Source organism: Falco punctatus, assembly GCF_963210335.1.
Source record: "Falco punctatus genome assembly, chromosome: 7".
Taxonomy (NCBI): domain Eukaryota; kingdom Metazoa; phylum Chordata; class Aves; order Falconiformes; family Falconidae; genus Falco; species Falco punctatus.
The window spans coordinates 45,999,293-46,016,662 of NC_137587.1; the positions used below are offsets into that span (position 1 = coordinate 45,999,293).

Sequence of the window (17,370 nt, forward strand, 5' to 3'; positions counted from 1 at the left end):
GTTTTAGTTTGGGGACAAGAAGGCTGAAGAAGCATCTAACCACCATCCTCTGTGGTGGACTGACCGAGGAGCTGGAGCCAGACTGTTCTCCAGAGTGCCCAGCAAAGGGGGGGTGGGAGCCAGCTGGCACGTTCTGCACCAAGGGAGAGCCCAGCTGGATGTGGGGAAAATTCTTTGCAAGGAGGGCATTTGTGTTCTAGGGCAGGGCTCAGGGAGGTGATGGGTTCTCTGTCCTGGAAGATTTTCTGAAGTTGACTGGGCAAGGCCTTGAGCAACGTGACCTGACTCTGCGGTTAGCCCAGCTTGGAGCAGAAGGGTGGACCAGACATCTCTGGAGGTCCCTGCCAACACATCTTCCGTGATTCAAGGTTTTGACGACCAGCACTGAAATGTCTCCAGTCCCTAAACATCAGTATCTATTTGTGACTGTATGTGTTAAAAGACTGTAATTTTGATGGGGAGCTCACAGCATCAGTACATTGCTGGCAAGTGAAGTGGATGCGCTATCTTCCTCTTCCTTGCTTAGGAAAGTAGGTTGTCTCATTTGCTTGCCATTTCTTGGTTCTGTTCAGTTGCTCGGCTTGAGAGGCGTTGTGGGTTCTTAAACATGAAGGGTTTGCTAATGTTTGTAGGTCCCTGATAAACGGAGAGGCTGCTGCCCTCGTTCCTCTTGGTCTCCAAATGTGCATCCCTGACAAGCCTGAAAGGTGGCTCTGCCCATCCTGCTGTGGTATTCTGTAGTTCCTCCAGCTTTCTATTCAATCGAGGCTAGCAGAACTTTTCAAATTCTGTGGTGCTTACCTAAGACATCTGACCAGCTCCCTTCCCAGAGAACTCTGTGACCAGTGATATAGGTAGTGATTAGTCAGTCTTAGAAACTAAATGTTTGAAAAAAATTATTTTAGCCATATGAATAAAGGTTGAGAGAAGACTGTTTCTAAATAGCAGTATGTTCATTTTTCATAAAAGTTTAGCATCGTCCAGCTGACTTCTAGGCCAGCTAATTTTTTCCAGCTTATCTGTTAGCCTTGAATAATAATAATTTTCAAACCTTTGACGGGAGGATCAATGCTTAATGTCATGTTCCTCACCCTATATTTCTTGGTTGTGAAATCCCAGATGAAGACTTTAAGGGAAAAGTGATTACGTCTTTACAGCTGGGATTTTTTGTCTTTCCAAAAAATCCTTAATGTTTGTTAAGGTAACAGTCTTGCATGGAATCTCTCAATTTTTTTTTTTTTTTTTTTTTTGCTATTTCAGCCATTTTGAAATGGTCAAGCAACTATGCATGTATTTGAGTTAATTCACCAAAGTAGTTTTTACCAAAATAAATACGGGATGTGGGGGAAAAGGGCTGGGAACACTTCTAAATTAGTGCTTTGGTGGTTTTATCCCACCCCTTGTTTTCTTCCTCTTGAGCTAGGTTAGCAGGGAGACTGAAGTGTTGGTTATAAAGTGGGAGAGGAAGGCAGCAGGAGCCCCCACCTGTCACAGGGTTAGAGAATATAGAAGAGTTCAGACCCATCTTTGTCTTATTTACAATGAAGACCAGCAGTTGCGCCTCCCTCCTTATGGGATGTTGGTTTTCCTACTGACCTGTAAGGTATTCTGAAGCAGTTTTAAGGATTTCTGCAGAAACTTTTCATATACATTTTGCTTTTAGTGTAAATTAAATGTGAGTTGATTTAGACAGCACATGAAGAGTGACTGTTTTGCTTGGTGTTCAGGGTGATGGCTAGTCTTTTTTTGTAAAGTAATCACGAAAAAATCAGTTTGGGGTTTCCCACATCTTAAGTATGTTATCCTGTGGACTGCTTGATACAAGATTTCCCATGAACCTAACTGTTCATTTCAAAGTGATTTATTGGGTTTTTTTAACAGTTGAAAGTTCCTGAAATCTGAACATTTTTTTCAGTTTGAAAAATCTGAGAAATTCCAGTGAATAAATGAAAAGTTCTTGATTCTTTAGCTTTTATTTTCCTTCCTTCTTGAAGTTTTCACTGAAGTGTACCTGTGCAGGTAAGCAAGCAAAGAGCAGGCTGGCTGTGCTGCTGGAACCATTGCTTTTGCTGCAGCTCTCATCTTCTAGAGTCAGCAAGGTCTTCTGCAGATCAGCTTCATGTGCACAACACAGTTCAGATGTCAGTGGCTGTGGCTCAGTCCCTATTTCATAAATAAATTTCATAAATTTCAGAACCTGCTTACTTGCATCAGAATTATCGTATGACCTAGAGAGTGGTGGTTGGTGAGCAAAACCTCGGTACGGCCTTAATTCCCACCAGCATGACCTCTACAAGCCCTTTGGACTCCTTTAGCGGTCCTGAGCTATTTGATCTCGTTAGGGGGTAACCTCTTTGGAGCAGAAATGCCTGTTGCCCTGTGTTTATTTGATGTGGTGCACAGTGTGGGTTTTCCTCTTGTTTGGGGATTGTTTTTATGAACTGAAGGGCATCACACAGCAATGGGCAGGATAGTTCTCTTGACCCTGCATGCTTCATCCCAGCCCCATGCTACTGTGTTCCTTGTAGCAGGGTGTGTATTTGGGTGAAAGCAGGTGATGGGACAGAGCTGGCAGCAGATTTGGAGGCACTGGGTGCTGCCAGTGGATGGCAGGCTCCAACCAACAAGGAAATGTCATTTTCTCTGCAAGATCTGTGAAGCTCCTCATTTTATTAAGCTGTGTTCATATAGGTGCAAAGAGCAACTGTACAAATCTGCATGAGAGAAAAACACGTGAAAGACTATGAAATACAAAGATCCCATCTATGACTGAGAGCTTTTTCTGAGCCAGAAGTCTCTGGAGGCGGGGAGGGTGTTTGGGGGTAGCATCCCTGTGTGGTTTGTTATTAAATACTTCCATGGCTGCCTTTGTTGGAGATGGGATGCAGGGCTGAAGGGCCCCGTACCTCACTCAGTGCAGGGTTAATTTTTAATTCTGGCTGGTTCTACGATTGACTTAACTGTGCAGCCAAAGAGACGTTTTTGAAGGCTGAAGGAAGAAGCAGGGTGGAAGGGCTCAGAGGGGAAGGTAAAACTGCTGCCTTAGGGTGACTGTGACTACTAACCTTTCCTTAGCAAACCATGGCTGCTTTTATGTACATGGATTGCAGTGATAAGACTAATTAGGTGATGTTAAATGCAGTGGAAACCGCATCAGGGATCCCTCAGCCCGTGTCGGGCAGTGTGTGAAATGCTGTGGCCAGTGTTTGGGGCAATGGCTTGGGAGAGCGAACCACCACTGGCTTTATCTCCCAGCAGGTCTGTGATGTGGGACATCAGTGCCTCAATGACAGAAAAAGGACAATATTAACCTGTTGCTAATGGAGTGAGTGACTTCCTTGAGCATTCTTGCTGCACCTGATTGAAATGAAGTAGGTCTGGTTTTATTGTGAATTTGAAGAAACACTCTGAAAACTGAAGCAGAGGCAGAATCCTCTACCATTAGAGCTGAGGGTAGAGCAGGAATAGTCGGAGGCTGAGGAGCCCCTGCCTTTGCTTGGTGCTGCTTAAGCACTACGGTGAAAAATGCAAGGCTCTGGCCCAAAGTTGCCACTACAGAGAACCCCATTTTAATTAGCACTGATGACTATATCTTATGTTTCATTATCTTGTTGATCTGACTTGCCACAGGCAAGCAATTTCTTCTAGTTTGTTTGGGATTTTGTTTGTGTGTTGTTGGACTTTTTTTAAAATCCATCTTTTAAATGCTCCCAACCTGATCTCCATCAATAGCATGTACACCCACAGCCTCCTGGCAGAGATCTTGCTGGGGGTTTGCTTTGTTTTTAAGGAGGGTTCACAGCATTTGTTTACTTATTTATTTTTCCTTCTCTGGGGTGTTTACTGCCTCTGCAGGGTAGCTGGACTGACTGCAGGACAGCTTAATGTCTTTGCAAGAAGACATGGCTGATGAAAATCTTCCAGATTTTAAGGAGAAAAAAAAAAGTCAGCTGCTCCCCACTTCAACATTCTGACTGACTTCTAAGAGTTTTTAATAGCTTTGTAAGACTTTACTTGCAGAGCACCACCAATTCCTGGGCCATGCTAGTGTCAGAAGCTATTTCAGCTAGCTGTGGAGGTCCCTTGGGAAGAGCAGTCCTGAGCACCAGCCCGAGCTCCTGTCAGGCCGTAGGGCACAACTAAGAAAAAGACTGGTAATACATTTTCTAAGTTAATTGCCAGGGAAATAGGCTTGTGAATTATATGCAGCATCTTCTGGAGAGGAGGAGGTGGTGGCTCATAGATGGAAATTAATTAGCAGATAGAAAAATAAGAGCTCAAAACTCAACACTTGGTTAATACATAGATGAGGGAATTGGGAGCAGAAGACAAAAGATGCTGAAGCAAAGAACTCCCCAGAGAAGGTGAGGAATGTGTTGAATTAATGCTGCAAGGAACTGCACGCAGTAAGACAGCAGTGTTTGGGGAGACCTAGCAGAACTGCTGACATGGTGGGTGGGAATGGATTGTGATTTGTGTTACTGCCTCATCTACTGCAGGTAGTGAGTAGGTTGGTGGGCAAAGAGGCTCCAGGTTACAGCTGAGACCCCAACAGGAATACGTATTTTATTTACTCTGCTGTTACCTTCCTTTTTCTCTTCTCCAGACAAAGGAAATAAACTCTCTACATAGAAGGTAACTGTCAGTAATTTATTTGAATTTTTGGGCAGTACACTAGATCTGCTACCACAGTTACTTAAGCAGTGCTGCTAGAATCAAAATAGACAGTGTTTTTCCCTTTTTTTGGCATAGACTTTGGAGAGCATTAGGCAAAAGTATTATGGCACGCTAATGACATTTCCCAGCATTCACTGAGTACAAATGCTTCAAATAATTTGGGAGCCAATTCTATTTCAGAAACTAATCCAACTGTACTCAGCAGCGTAGAAGCCAAAACCATCTGAAACACTAAAGCCACTTCCTTCTATGGGTTTAGCAGATGAATTGAGAGGGGAGTCAATACAAAGAGGTAACTATTTGCCAGCGTAGTTTTCTGCCACAGAACTTTCTCCCTGGGAAAACGTAACAAAATATTTTAAAATGTACTAATGTCCATCTTTAATGCTACTGTAAGGATCAATAGTGCCCTCAGAAACCTTCGATACTCAGAGGGCTGGCGGTGATTTGTTGTGCTCTGTGCTTTTTGCAAGGTTACAGAAGAATCTCATTTTTGCGTTTGCATTTTGCGTCCAACGTTTGCGTTTTCTGTGTGAGATTCCTGTAAAGGGCAGAAGTATCCAGTGACCTGTTTCAGGTTGAATCTTAAACTGGAGGTGGAACTATTCTAGGGGTTTTGTACGAAGGCAAATAGTCATGCAAAGGTGTGCAGGATTGTGCTCGGTACATTCAAAGGCAGGTCTGTTTTTTGTTAAACTTGTTTTCTATCTCATGGCTCAGATGCAGAGATTCATATTCCACATAGGAACACAGCCGCGGGGCTGGGTCAACCTGCAATGAGGGACTGCCCCTTCTGGACCACGGCTGCAGCACAGCAGAGCTGCACTGTACTCCAGGGCACTTTGGGGACTGAAGAAGGGCACTGCGGCACTGCAGCCTTATTCTCTGTTTCATAAATACCCTAGAGATGATATGAGCTATGCAGACGGACAAGCCTGAGGCTTATTTAAACTAAGCCTGCAGGGATTGAACTGGTGTTGGCAGCATCTGGGGTTGAAGAAATATGGAAATAACTTGTCAATACTGCTTACACCTTCACTGCCTTGTGGTGTGTAACCTGGTTGGGCTTGGGATTGTGTCCTTTGTGCATGACAGTTTAAATAAACACGGGCTTTACATGCGGAGCAGCAGCTGGTCAAGCACTACCTGAAGTCCTTGCTTCTGATGCCTATGCTCCTTTGCTGGCTGTCACCTCCTGTGGCATCGGGCTGGCATCACCATAAGCCCAGGGGACACTGACACAGTTTTCTTGGGAGAGGTGGGTGTGCAGCTCATCACACTGCCACTGCATCTGTCTAGGAATTACCCAGGGCTGAATGCCTGAGTTCCCAAGTGTGCCAGAGCCATTAAAGCCTGGACATAGCCTGCTTGTGCTGTGCCACGTCCGGAGTGGTACTGCCGCAGACTTGCACAGCTGCTCAGCCTGCCTTTGGGAGCGTACACAGAGCAAAACAGAGACAGCATGGTCTGCTAATGTAGAGTGCCCAGCATTTTAATTATATTTAACTTTGCAAATTCTGGTCTAATTTTACTTTGCATACTTACAGTGCATTTACAATCTGCTATTTTTCCTTCAGAAATGTACATATCCAGAGCAGGTGAGCTCATGTTTCCATGTAGTGTAACCTTTCACTTACAACACAGTTTCTTGGATGAAGAAGGTCAGCAGAAGGGGTTGTGGTAGGGGAAGGAGTAGGGAAGAAGCTGAAAGATCACAGTTTAGTTGGAAGGTCATGCAGAGTGTGGCAGTTGGGGTGAAGGCAGGTTGCAAAAGGGTGAATTAGGAGGACACATCATCTGACAAAATACACAAAGAAAACCAGCAGTAGTGAGACAGCAGTGGTGGGAAGGGAGAGTAAAGATGGGATTGTGAAAGGCTGAGATGTACAACAGTGAGTAGGTAAGGCAAGGAGGAAAGGAGATGGAAGTGTTAAGGGATAGGCATATAGATTATATGTTGACATGGCTGCTTATAAATAGGATCCAAACAGGACAGAAGAGAACGTACACAGGGAAATTGCTTCTGCTGTTAGACCAGTCACTCCAAACACTTACTGTAGAGCTCATGCTGCTGTGGCAGCGCATTGCCATCAGTAATATTTTATATCGGTGGAGAGATAATCAGTAGCATCAGTGGTTAGCAATTGGCAGTAAAATTTGCTGGTGGAAACATCATTGTTTCCAAATAGCTGTTTCCTGCCTGGAATCAAGTTTCTGAGCTTCAAGTTTGGGGAATTTAAATTCTTTCTGTCAGACTGCAGGTTTCCTTGAATCCTGAGAAAAGAGAGGTATGGATAAAACAGCTTGGATGCTTGAGTGCAGTTTAAATTATTCCTCTTCTTAAAGACGCGAAACTTTAGAAAAGGATTGTTCCCAGTTCTCAAAACAGTTGGTAAAGAGGTCTGTAGGGTGGTGAAGAAAGCGGGAGTTTTGTGTCAAAGCTACAGGATAAGGATGCCACAGTAATGCCTTGCATTCTGTCAGTCGTAGTGAGTGTCAGGCTATCTAAATGGAGGTTGGAAAATCTCAGGAGTTAAACTTAGTGAGGTTAATGGGGAAAGACCGGCAGCAAAACTCCAGTCTTAGCAAAAGCCTGCGTTTTGGGAGAGCCACCCCTTTCATCAGCAGAGACTGAACGCTCATGAGGGTTAGGAAAGTGGCTTGGCGTGAGTGGTTGCAAACTGGTGAGCATGGGGATGTCTGGAAGTCAAGGCAGAGGAGCTGATGACCCGTGGGTATTGCTTGACTGTGGAGTTTGTATACTGGGGCCAATAGTTTCTGCAAAGGTGTCACTCCCTTGGGGCTTTCTCCTCATTTGGGAACTCAGGTTGTTGAAATAAAACACATTTAAGGAGCGGTCCCAGCAGAGGCAATAGGTGCTTCTGCTAACTCAGGCGGGTGGCTCTCAGGCAAGTTGTACGAATGCAGTGAGCGTGTAGGCTTGTCAGCAGTGGTGTGACCCTGCTCTTCATCCTTCAGCATCCTGTACAGCAGTGTCCACCTGTTCCCTTTGCTGAACAGCATCTCACATCTAAATAACAGATGTTAATTATAGTGTTAAAAATCCCCAGTCTGCAAAGTGTTTACATTGAAGCTCCCCAGAGAGGCTTGGAGGACAGGCTTTGGAGCACACGTCGCGCCTCCTGCCAGGCAGCCTGATGTGTCCGCTCAGCATGCTGGGGCCCGTGAGGACTGTGTGTAGAGGGTACTCGCTTGGGGCAGCAGTGCTGGCAGGCTGGCTGGCACCCTGAAGATCTGGCCTCTTAGGAAGTGCTTCTGTGCCAAGACACCGTGCATGTCTGAATGCTGTCAGTTTTCTCCTCCCAGTTGCGTGCAAGCCCAGGACACTGCCTGCCCGCCCACCCCTCCCTCTGTTCCTGCACAGTATCAGCCCTGTGATGTAGCACTGAAGAAATGAAAATAAACCCATTTAAAACAGCAACTATTAATTTCTCCCCTGAGGAGGCTTTTGAACAAAGTTTCACAGCTGACCCAGGAAGAGTTGTGGCTGGTGGCCCTGGGTCTTTTTGTAGGATGGGACCACTCAAACCAGGCAGTGGAGGACATGAAAATATGACAAGGAATAAGCTTGCTTAAAAACCATCAAGGTGAGGCACGCTGGGAAGATCTAACAGCGCTCTGTAATAGGCAGTAGAGCCATCAGAGCATTCCCATGCTGCAGAGAAGGGTGCATGTGGGACCAGAATACACATGCTCTCCATCTAGGACAACTTGGCAAGACATCAATGCATGCCAGTTCCATGTAGGTGAGAAATGGTGTCTGCAAAGTAGAATAATTCACTACTGTTAATGTGTTTTCTCAACGGTCTCCCTTTTAAATACAGATTTATCATTAATTTACCAGGCCTTACCTTGCTTAGCATCTGAAATTTGATCCAGTCGCATCACTTGGTGATAGGGCTGCAATTTCCAGCAGCCTCCTCCCTGCCAGCTGTGTTGGAGAACAAGCAGCTGGTTGTGCCAAGCAGCGCAGCCTCAGCTGTGGGCTGTGATCGGAGGAGAATATTCCATTGTGATGCTCTATTGTCCGATGTGTCTCACTGCAGAGGTAAAATTACATAATAGTAGCAAGCTGCAGTGACTCACTGCGCTGCTGGTGTGATTTACGGCAGCTCCCTAAACAATGTTTTTTGCTCAGCATGCCACATAACCCATAATTGCAAACATGTGAGTAGACAAAAAGTATATTTTTCCAATTCCATGTTATTTAGCATCAAGCAGTCTCTGATGACTAAAACAGATGAAAATCTCTTTGTATGACTATATTGTCACCTTTGATCTAATTCCTTTTATATCTTGCTGTCTCCCTCTCGATGAAGTATTTTTTACAAATTCTTTGTCTTACTGTCGTCTTTTTTTTTTTTTATGCTATCCAAGCATATTTAATTTTTGCCCTATTCCAGTGTCTCTTGCCAAGATTAATACTCCAGCTGCCTGGAAACTCTGAATTCCTTTGTTTTGAATTCATTCTTGTTGTCTTTGAACGACTATACGTCTTCTCTCCTATCTCTGTGTCTGATCTTTCAGAATCATTTTCTACATATTTTAGCCAAGCTTTTCTCATGGATACTTCTCATCTTTCCATCTGTTTGCTACTTTTCGATCAGCTCCCTATCTGTATTCAGCCTGCACCCCCCTTTCCTCTTATTTTTCTGTAGGTAACCCCATTTCTTGCATAGATTCTTCGTTTTTTAATTGCAGATCAAGAGGTCATCTTTTCTGGCTCCCTCTACTACAGGCAGGATAGCTTAATTCACTCCTGATGGGTGCTTGTTCAGTGCTTTCTTCATGTTTTTTCACTGGTGGGAAATTTCATAGCTTCCCAACCCTTCGAGTTCAGTACTGTGATGTTACTCCAGTGGGAAAAGCTTTTCATCTGTACAGAGAATGTAGGTTAAGGCAATTTAAGTCCATTGCTAATTGTCCTATCTTAAAACTGGAGAATGGATTATCCCTTCTGATATCTTTTATGTGCATGAAGGTTATCTTTTCTACTGTCAGTCTTTTTTCTAGCCCAAATCACCATATTTCCTTCAAATTTTCCCTATTAGTCACGGTTCCTAGAACTGACAGTGCTGTTGCTTGACACTAGGCAGCCCAATCAACATGCTATCAACAGGCAATTCGAGCTGCTGTGTGCAAGTTTTTGCTGCTACAGGGATGCTTCTTGGTCACAATTTTCATGTGACGGTATTCAGTTGTTCTTGAAATGCTGTTCCGATGTATCAAAGATTGATTTGAAGGTGGCAGTTAAAGAAGAGGGCAGACTGTTTGGCATTAGATACTCTGAACTCCTGGACAGCTAGTAGTGTTTGAGGAAGACACTGTCTTCTTTGGGGTGGGGTGGGAGGCTTTTGCCTTCAAACTTGCTTAGTTAACTTCCTTGAAAAACTTCTGCGATTTTAAAATGCTCCACTTAGTTATCTGTGAGCATTCAACAATTTCCCATAGGAAGTTTGTCAGAGAAATGGGAGGAATGAATCCATCTGATTCAAACTCAAAAATCCTTTGTTCATAGTAATTATTTATAGGCAGGGTATGTGAACTCAAGCAAAGTTGTAGCTGAAGGGTAATCCATAAAGCAAGCACAGTGTGAAATCTGTGCTAAATTTATGGAAATAATGGGGTTTTTTTCATTTTTAAATGAAAATTTTTTCATTATTAAAAAAAAAATACTACTTAGGCTTAAAAAAGTTCTTGACATTTGAAACTTTTCTACTAAAGTTTTCCTGCCCTGATTGAGGGGTTTCTCTGTACAATTCAACTTCAAGACGCCCTTCAGGATTTACTGATCAGTCAGGGATGTGTTCATACCTTTGTATTTTAGTTATTAGTATTTAGTTATTTTCTTAAGTAAAAGTCAGGTAATCATTGAGACATGAAGGTTGTCATAATTTGGAAATCGTTATATCAAATTGGCATTTCTTTTGCTGTATCTGTAAACATCTACCATGTACCGGTGTGTGAATGGAGAGCGGGGTTTCCAAAGGGATCGTATATGCCGGGTGGGCTGTATCCCGGTACTGGCTGCAGTGGGACCTGTGGCCACCAGTCACACCGTTGCTTGGGGAAGTGGCTTCAAAGCACAGCGAATAAAACTATCTGTTTTTAAAGAGGTTATTAAGAATATTAGCTATTTAAATAAGAGTTATTAGTTATTTAAATAAGAATAATAGCTGTCACTTGTTAAATAAACATGTGAAGAATCCAATGAGAATTTACGGCTGTGCTTGAGACCTCTTGGACTTGTCAAAAATCTTATAAATCAAGGGGAGCAGTACATGTTTTCTGGGTTGTACATTCCCGATTTTGAAAGTAGGAGATAACTTTTACTAGTGAAACTTTAAACAAAAGTAAACATACAAAGCAGTCTTTTCCTTGAAAGAACACAGTAGCTACCGCGTTGTCTGGAGCAGCATTTTATCTAAAACCTGAAACCTTTTTCTAAATTCTAGTCTTTCATGTCTTATGAGCTGTTACAGTTTTGTTCATGCCAAAGGAAAAATAAAGGTAATAACATCATTGGAGCATGGCAGCCTCCCTCTGAAGAGCAGCATTGCAAAGATCAGCCTGCTGGGTCATCCTAGTCGTCTGTCTGCTTTGTGATCTCACACACACACAAATATTTATTTATTTGTTTATTTATTAAAATGTGTTATTTGACTTGTCACTGCTGGTGTTCAGGCTGATCCTCCAGAGCCAGCTGATCCTCTGTTTACAAATTCTGTGAATGGATTTAATAAAAGTATACCAGTGTTTTTCCTAGCTCTCAGATATTTTAGTTTGCTTCACTGCATCTAGAAAATTATTTTTTTTAATTTATGACAGCTTTTACCCTTTTAGATTAAAGTGGTGGAAACATGCCAGGCACTTGCTCTGGTCATAATATATTTTGCAATAGATTTTTTTTTTTTTTTTTTTTTTTTTTGGGCAAAGGATATTTAGGATATGCAGATGTGCTTATGTAGCTGTCCTTGTCCAAAAATGCACTCATGACAGGGTAGTCCATGTTGAAGACTCTGTGCTTCTCTTCTGAGTCAGCAGTGGCTGTGTGGGCGTACAGGCCATATGCTCGATCAGAGTTGTTTTGAAATGAAACACTTTTAATAAAGAGCCCGTGGTATATGATCTCTTCTGGTTTCAGGCAGGGGACTCTGGAATCAGCTTGCAGCAATTTTTCGGTTGCTGCAACCCGTGTGCTGTGAGCACTGTGTCCCAGTAAAGCCAGCTTAGCTCCAGCTGGGGCTGTCTGATGGCTCTACAGGTGCTGCTATACAGAAAACCGCTCCTGCACATTCTCATGTGCTCCTGTCCCTCTGTGGGATCGCTTTGCTGCTTCTTCAGAGCAGTCCCGGTGTTTGCTGAGCTGTCCTAACTGATGGATCATGTTCAGGCCACCGGGCCAGCCCTTCTCTGTTGGTCTTCAAGAAATATTGTGCCTCGTGCAACAGATATAATAAAGAATGCAAACTGAAACGATGGTGTATGTAGATAACAGTTGCAGAACCAGCTGGCGTGCTAGAAAACCCTCATGAAGGGCTTAGCAACTCTCCAGGCCAATGTCTTGTTTTTACGAGTTGTTTGACTACCTTCAGAACTTCTTGAGTGTTCAGTTGTGTGTGATGTAACTGTGGCTGCTTCCTGTTTTTTCAGGAGATGACTTTTCATTGATACAGCAAGAAATATATATGGTTAAAGAATGCAAACACTGCAACATAGTTGCCTATTTTGGGAGCTATCTCAGGTAAACCCCATTTTTATACCTGCATTTCTGCTGGTTCTTTCCTAAAACAGTGCTCAGTCTAGTTAAGTACTTATATCCTTTCTCAATGTTCTTCTTTAGGTTGAAGTCCCTTTGGTTCCCAGTTAGCTTTTTTTCTTTTTTTTTTAAAAAAGTGACTAATACTTTGTTTTCTCTGCTGGCCAAAAGACTGGAATATTTTTATCACTAGGAAGAGAAACTTTTCCCCTAGAGACTCTTGCAACATATCCAATCTTACTCACTTGCTTGTCAGAATTTTAAAATTTTATCAGATGTAATATAAAACTATCTTGTTATTTATCTAGAGCATAATTGCTTTTAGATTTTTTTATTTAATGGTAGTCATGTGTGCTGTGGAAGTATAGCCAGCAAGTTGTAGGAGCAAACACTAAATGGGCTGCTGGTAATAACATTTTTCATAGTTCTGGTGTAACAGATGCGATGTACTGAGAGGCAGAAACAAGGTGATGCCAGCTGGCTGCATCTTCAAGTGCACACGTTAAATGTTATACAGAAAGTTGGGGAATATTGTCCGTTTTTGTGGAACTTCGCCATTTATCAGTTGGTTCTGTGGGGATATATTTCACTACTTCGCCTGCTTGGTCTTTTTCTACAAGGCTTCATCTTGAGATTTCTTGGAGATCTGCATTTTTTAAATAATCTATACAACCCAAATGGACTTTAGCTGGAACAAAATGGCTAAATTTCTAAATCCCCAGTGCCCCTTTTGGAGGCCATGAAGAGTTTTTTAGATATAATTAGGTAATTTCAATGTAAGATCAGAACTGTGGGTTTAGTGTGTTGTCTAGTGTAATCTTGCTGATAGCAGATGAACATCGGGTGTTTCTTCAGCATGTGCTCTGTTGCAGTTAGGAGGTCAGTTACAAGTAACGCCTTTTAGGTTTGATAATGTTTAAAGACTTCTCAGTGACTTTGGTGTAAAATTTTCATTTTGATAAGTGAGAAAATATATTGAGGTCATTAATAACATGTAAAATGTGTAACTGCTAGTCGTGTATCAGAATGTGTATTTTTAACAGTGTGTGATCAAGGCCAATAGGAATTAAGTTAAATAATCATTAACTCTGTTCTGTATACAGATCAATCAGCTTCTGATGCCTGTGTTTTAACTTTCTTTTGATAGCCGTGAGAAGCTGTGGATATGCATGGAATACTGCGGTGGGGGATCCCTCCAAGATATATACCATGGTACTGTGAAACTTTCTTTTAACGTTTGTACCTTTTGGAAGCTTTCTGCAAAGAAGAAAAATAAATAATAAGCAAACTAATGGGGTTGGTACTGGCCACGCACTGCACATGTTTTTTTCTTAGGGCACAAACAGTGTTTTTTAGTAACAGTTGACAAGTTTTGTTGAGAGCACATTTCAAATATGGTGACAGTCATTTTGGGCTAATACCCTCGCAGTCTAGTGCGGAACATGCTTTATTTTTGTAATCATCACACTGTTGTTCTCCACAGTGCTTAGAGGACTGACCCAAAGAGCTTGAGTTACTGCAGTGGAGAGCTCTTCAGTAACTGCAGTTGCTGTACACTGGGAGCTCACCTGCATCTTCGCTTCTCTCAGCCAGTGCCTCTCAACGCCATGCGCAGAAGCAGGTTATCTGCTTTCTGAAGGGGTGGAAAAAAGTTCACAACCAGAAATCACACTAATTGGATATTGAGACTATGCATGGTGTGAGGAGGCAGTTTTCACCGGGAAATACTCAAATTTGATATTTAAAGGGTAAAAATTACTTCTATTCCTGTTCCTGTGCAATAGCATACTGCTCTGTTATTATTATTTTCCCCTCTGAAGTTTCACCTAGAGCTGTTGATTATGTTGAAGGATTTGTTGGAAAAGCAGTTCTGAGGACTTGCTCTGCCTTTAAATGGTAACGTGGAGTTTTTGAATACCAGAGCTCTTTCTGCTTTATTTTTCAGCCAGTTAGTACAAATAGCTTTAAAACAATTCCAAGACCCATAAGCCCCTAGTATAGAACATTACCATTTCTAATACCAAAAATTAGCAGAAGTCACTGTTGTTTTTTTACCTTCCTCAGAATACAGCATATTACATTACTGCAAAGTCACTTGTAAGATGATAATTGGATTTCTGTGGAAACAGATTTTCTTCTCTCTGTGGGTATTGTCTTCTGTTACTGTGCTGTTGGTTTGTTTGGGGTTTTTTTACAGAAAGCCTTTCTGTAAAGGAAGCAAACAAAACCTTCTTTTCAGCTCAATGTAAAATACAGTTGATGTAAAATCAGTCTTTTAACTTTTGCATGGAGATGCTGCTTTTTGGCTGCTTCACAGTGTTATTTATGTGTTGTGTTTTGTGGACTTACACTTTTTTAAATCTTTATTTTCAGTAACAGGACCTCTCTCAGAGTTACAAATTGCATATGTGTGCAGAGAAACTTTACAGGTACTGTACTAGTTCAGGTATACGATAAAGTCTTTGCTCCATGTATAGAAAGTAGATACCAAAGATGATTTAAAAAAGCTCTACAGTACTATCACATTTGAAGCATTGGGAATCTAGCTAAAACCAATTAACCACGGTTAATCTTAGTTTCCATATTGTAAATAAAAATCAGCAAGAAATGCCAGTAATGTAGTTCAAATGTTAGCTTAAAATCATTGTCAGAACAGTGCTGCTTCTGTGCTGTCATTTACAAAGGAATGTACGCAAGAGTAGATGTCTCTGTGGATCCCGCTGTAAGACCAAAATACTGAACCTCAGTCCTGCTCCTTTTTCTTCAGTGAGCCTGTTGGTTTCAGGGAAGCAGTGGAAGAAAGATCTGTGCAGGTTGTGACCACAGTGTTGTCTGGGCTCTTTTCATCCATTGTTCTAACACAGTTCAGTGCAGCTGTTGTTTAGGATGAATTTTTTAATCTCTTTGCAGAAAACAGATAATACCTAGTAAGCAGGGTAAGTAGCTAAGGAATGGAGAGAGAGGGGGGTGGGGTGGGTGGGAAAAGGCATATTTTAAACTGCCCGCTTGATCTGTGGCAGTAAATTATAATAATTTGTAGAGGAAAAACACTGCAACCAGATGACTAAAATTCTCTTTGATTTTTTGATTGCTAATAACTGTAGAAATACAAGATAAGATGATGCAGGCAGCTTGTTTCTTAAAGGAACTTTTCTTTCCCTGCTCTGCGTATCCATGATTATGTGAGAGAATCGTGGGGATGAGCACCTTTCCCTGAAGCTGTGGCTGAACTGGTCACTGCTAGAAGCAGGGGTGTAAACCAGTGAACTAATCTGCTTGGCAGTTCTGTTCCTGATCTCTGCTGCAGAAACTTGTATTGCTGGAAGGACAGCTTAAAGGCTAAACACCTGCTTGTTGAAACCTTCAGGACTTCAAAAATATAGTTAATTTTAGTAAAGGGAAAAGGTGATGTATCTTGAGGTTTGTTTTGAAAATACACGTAGATCTATGTAAAATGTTACACCATGATTGGTTTGAGTGAGTCTTCATGTGTGTTGGCTGGAGCTGGGAGAGATGAGGAACAGAATTCAGTGTACCTCTTCTCCGTGAATCTCAAATTTCTCCACTTTCAAATAAAATACATTGAGTAATTTAAATTTATGAAATGGAATTGGCTTTGTAGTGTAGTGTGTTAACAAAGAGAAAAATGACACGTTGTGTCTCTCTTATTTCCAGGGTCTTGCTTATTTGCATGTGAAGGGCAAAATGCATAGAGATATAAAGGTAACTTGGAACTCTGAGAAACTTATCTTAAACTTTCTAGTGCAGAAAATTATTCTTGAAGATTTTTAACTTTCTATTTATTGTGACTTAGGGTGCAAATATTCTACTGACAGACCATGGAGATGTCAAATTAGGTAAGTTGCCTGAATTTAATAATAAGACAATGAGCAAATAGGAACATTTTAATTTAATCAATCAAAAGGTACAGTACCAGCTGGGATACTTTGATTTAGCCAGTTGCCTTTTACTTTTATAATTTCATTAAGACAAAAAAAATAACCAGAACACTGAGACCGTGCCTCCCAAGAAGAATATTCAGCTTTTGTAAGGATTTTTTTTGTGTTGAACATTCATATGCACAGCAAAGGCTGAGCTACTACAAATGATAAAGCATAATACAGCACATCTGCTGTATTGTTGCGGTCAAGTTTATTAGATGCTGTTCTCAGTGGCATGAACCTTTTGGTGCTGCACTGTAGGATGTTCTTTTTCTTATTTGGGGCAATAGTTGATGATCGAATGCATGTATCCTCGTGTACATATGAGATGAGAAGTGTAGCATTCTATCAAGAAGTTACAGATAATTTCTTTTTTCAACCACCAAACCTTGAAGCCTCCCAGGTTTCCATGGAATTTGCCAGGTTGGGGTTACCTGGGTATCAACATCTTTGTTCCTAGCCAGAATGGCAGTTCTCTCTCAGAGCCTCCAAGGATCCACTGTGTGAGACAGTCTACTGAGTCTGGCAGCCTGTGGAAAAGTGGGGTCTGACCCTGGCTGTGTTTCTAGCCCAGTGTGTGACGTTGGGTGAAGAAGAGGAAACTCTCCTCCTTTGCAAGTGTGCTGAGGTCTGCAGATGAAAATTCAGAGAGATGTCTATTACTGGCTTCCTCCAGTGACACTTTGCATTTAGGCGGCACAAACAGGCTGAATCTCTTGTTATCTGAGTGTGCTGCCTTCGAGCCCCCTATCACACTGTCTGATGCCTCACTTCACAGAAGCCTGTGTGTAGTTAGGGCTCTGCAGGAAGTAGGGAGCAGACATCTGGGAGAAAGGTTGGGATGATGCTCATTGTCTTACTCTGTCCAGTGTTGGAATCGGGGCACTTGTGCATTAGCTGCATTGCTGCTCTTCAGAAAAGCTGTGTGGTTCAACATTTACCCTTCTGTGGTGAACCAAGAGTGCTGTGTAG

The 17,370-nt window shown here is 42.1% G+C and overlaps 1 protein-coding gene across 3 annotated transcripts in view; it reads left to right on the forward strand.

The window, feature by feature from the left end:
- The window catches only part of MAP4K5 (mitogen-activated protein kinase kinase kinase kinase 5), a 76,917-nt gene that overhangs the window by 28,848 nt on the left and 30,699 nt on the right, over positions 1-17,370 (forward strand). For all 3 annotated transcript variants that reach the window (XM_080397068.1, XM_080397067.1, XM_080397069.1), the window contains 5 exons: positions 12,352-12,442; positions 13,605-13,669; positions 14,831-14,886; positions 16,133-16,180; positions 16,272-16,314. In XM_080397068.1, the coding sequence (XP_080253194.1) occupies positions 12,352-12,442; positions 13,605-13,669; positions 14,831-14,886; positions 16,133-16,180; positions 16,272-16,314 (303 nt within the window). The remainder of the gene's footprint in view (positions 1-12,351; positions 12,443-13,604; positions 13,670-14,830; positions 14,887-16,132; positions 16,181-16,271; positions 16,315-17,370) is intronic.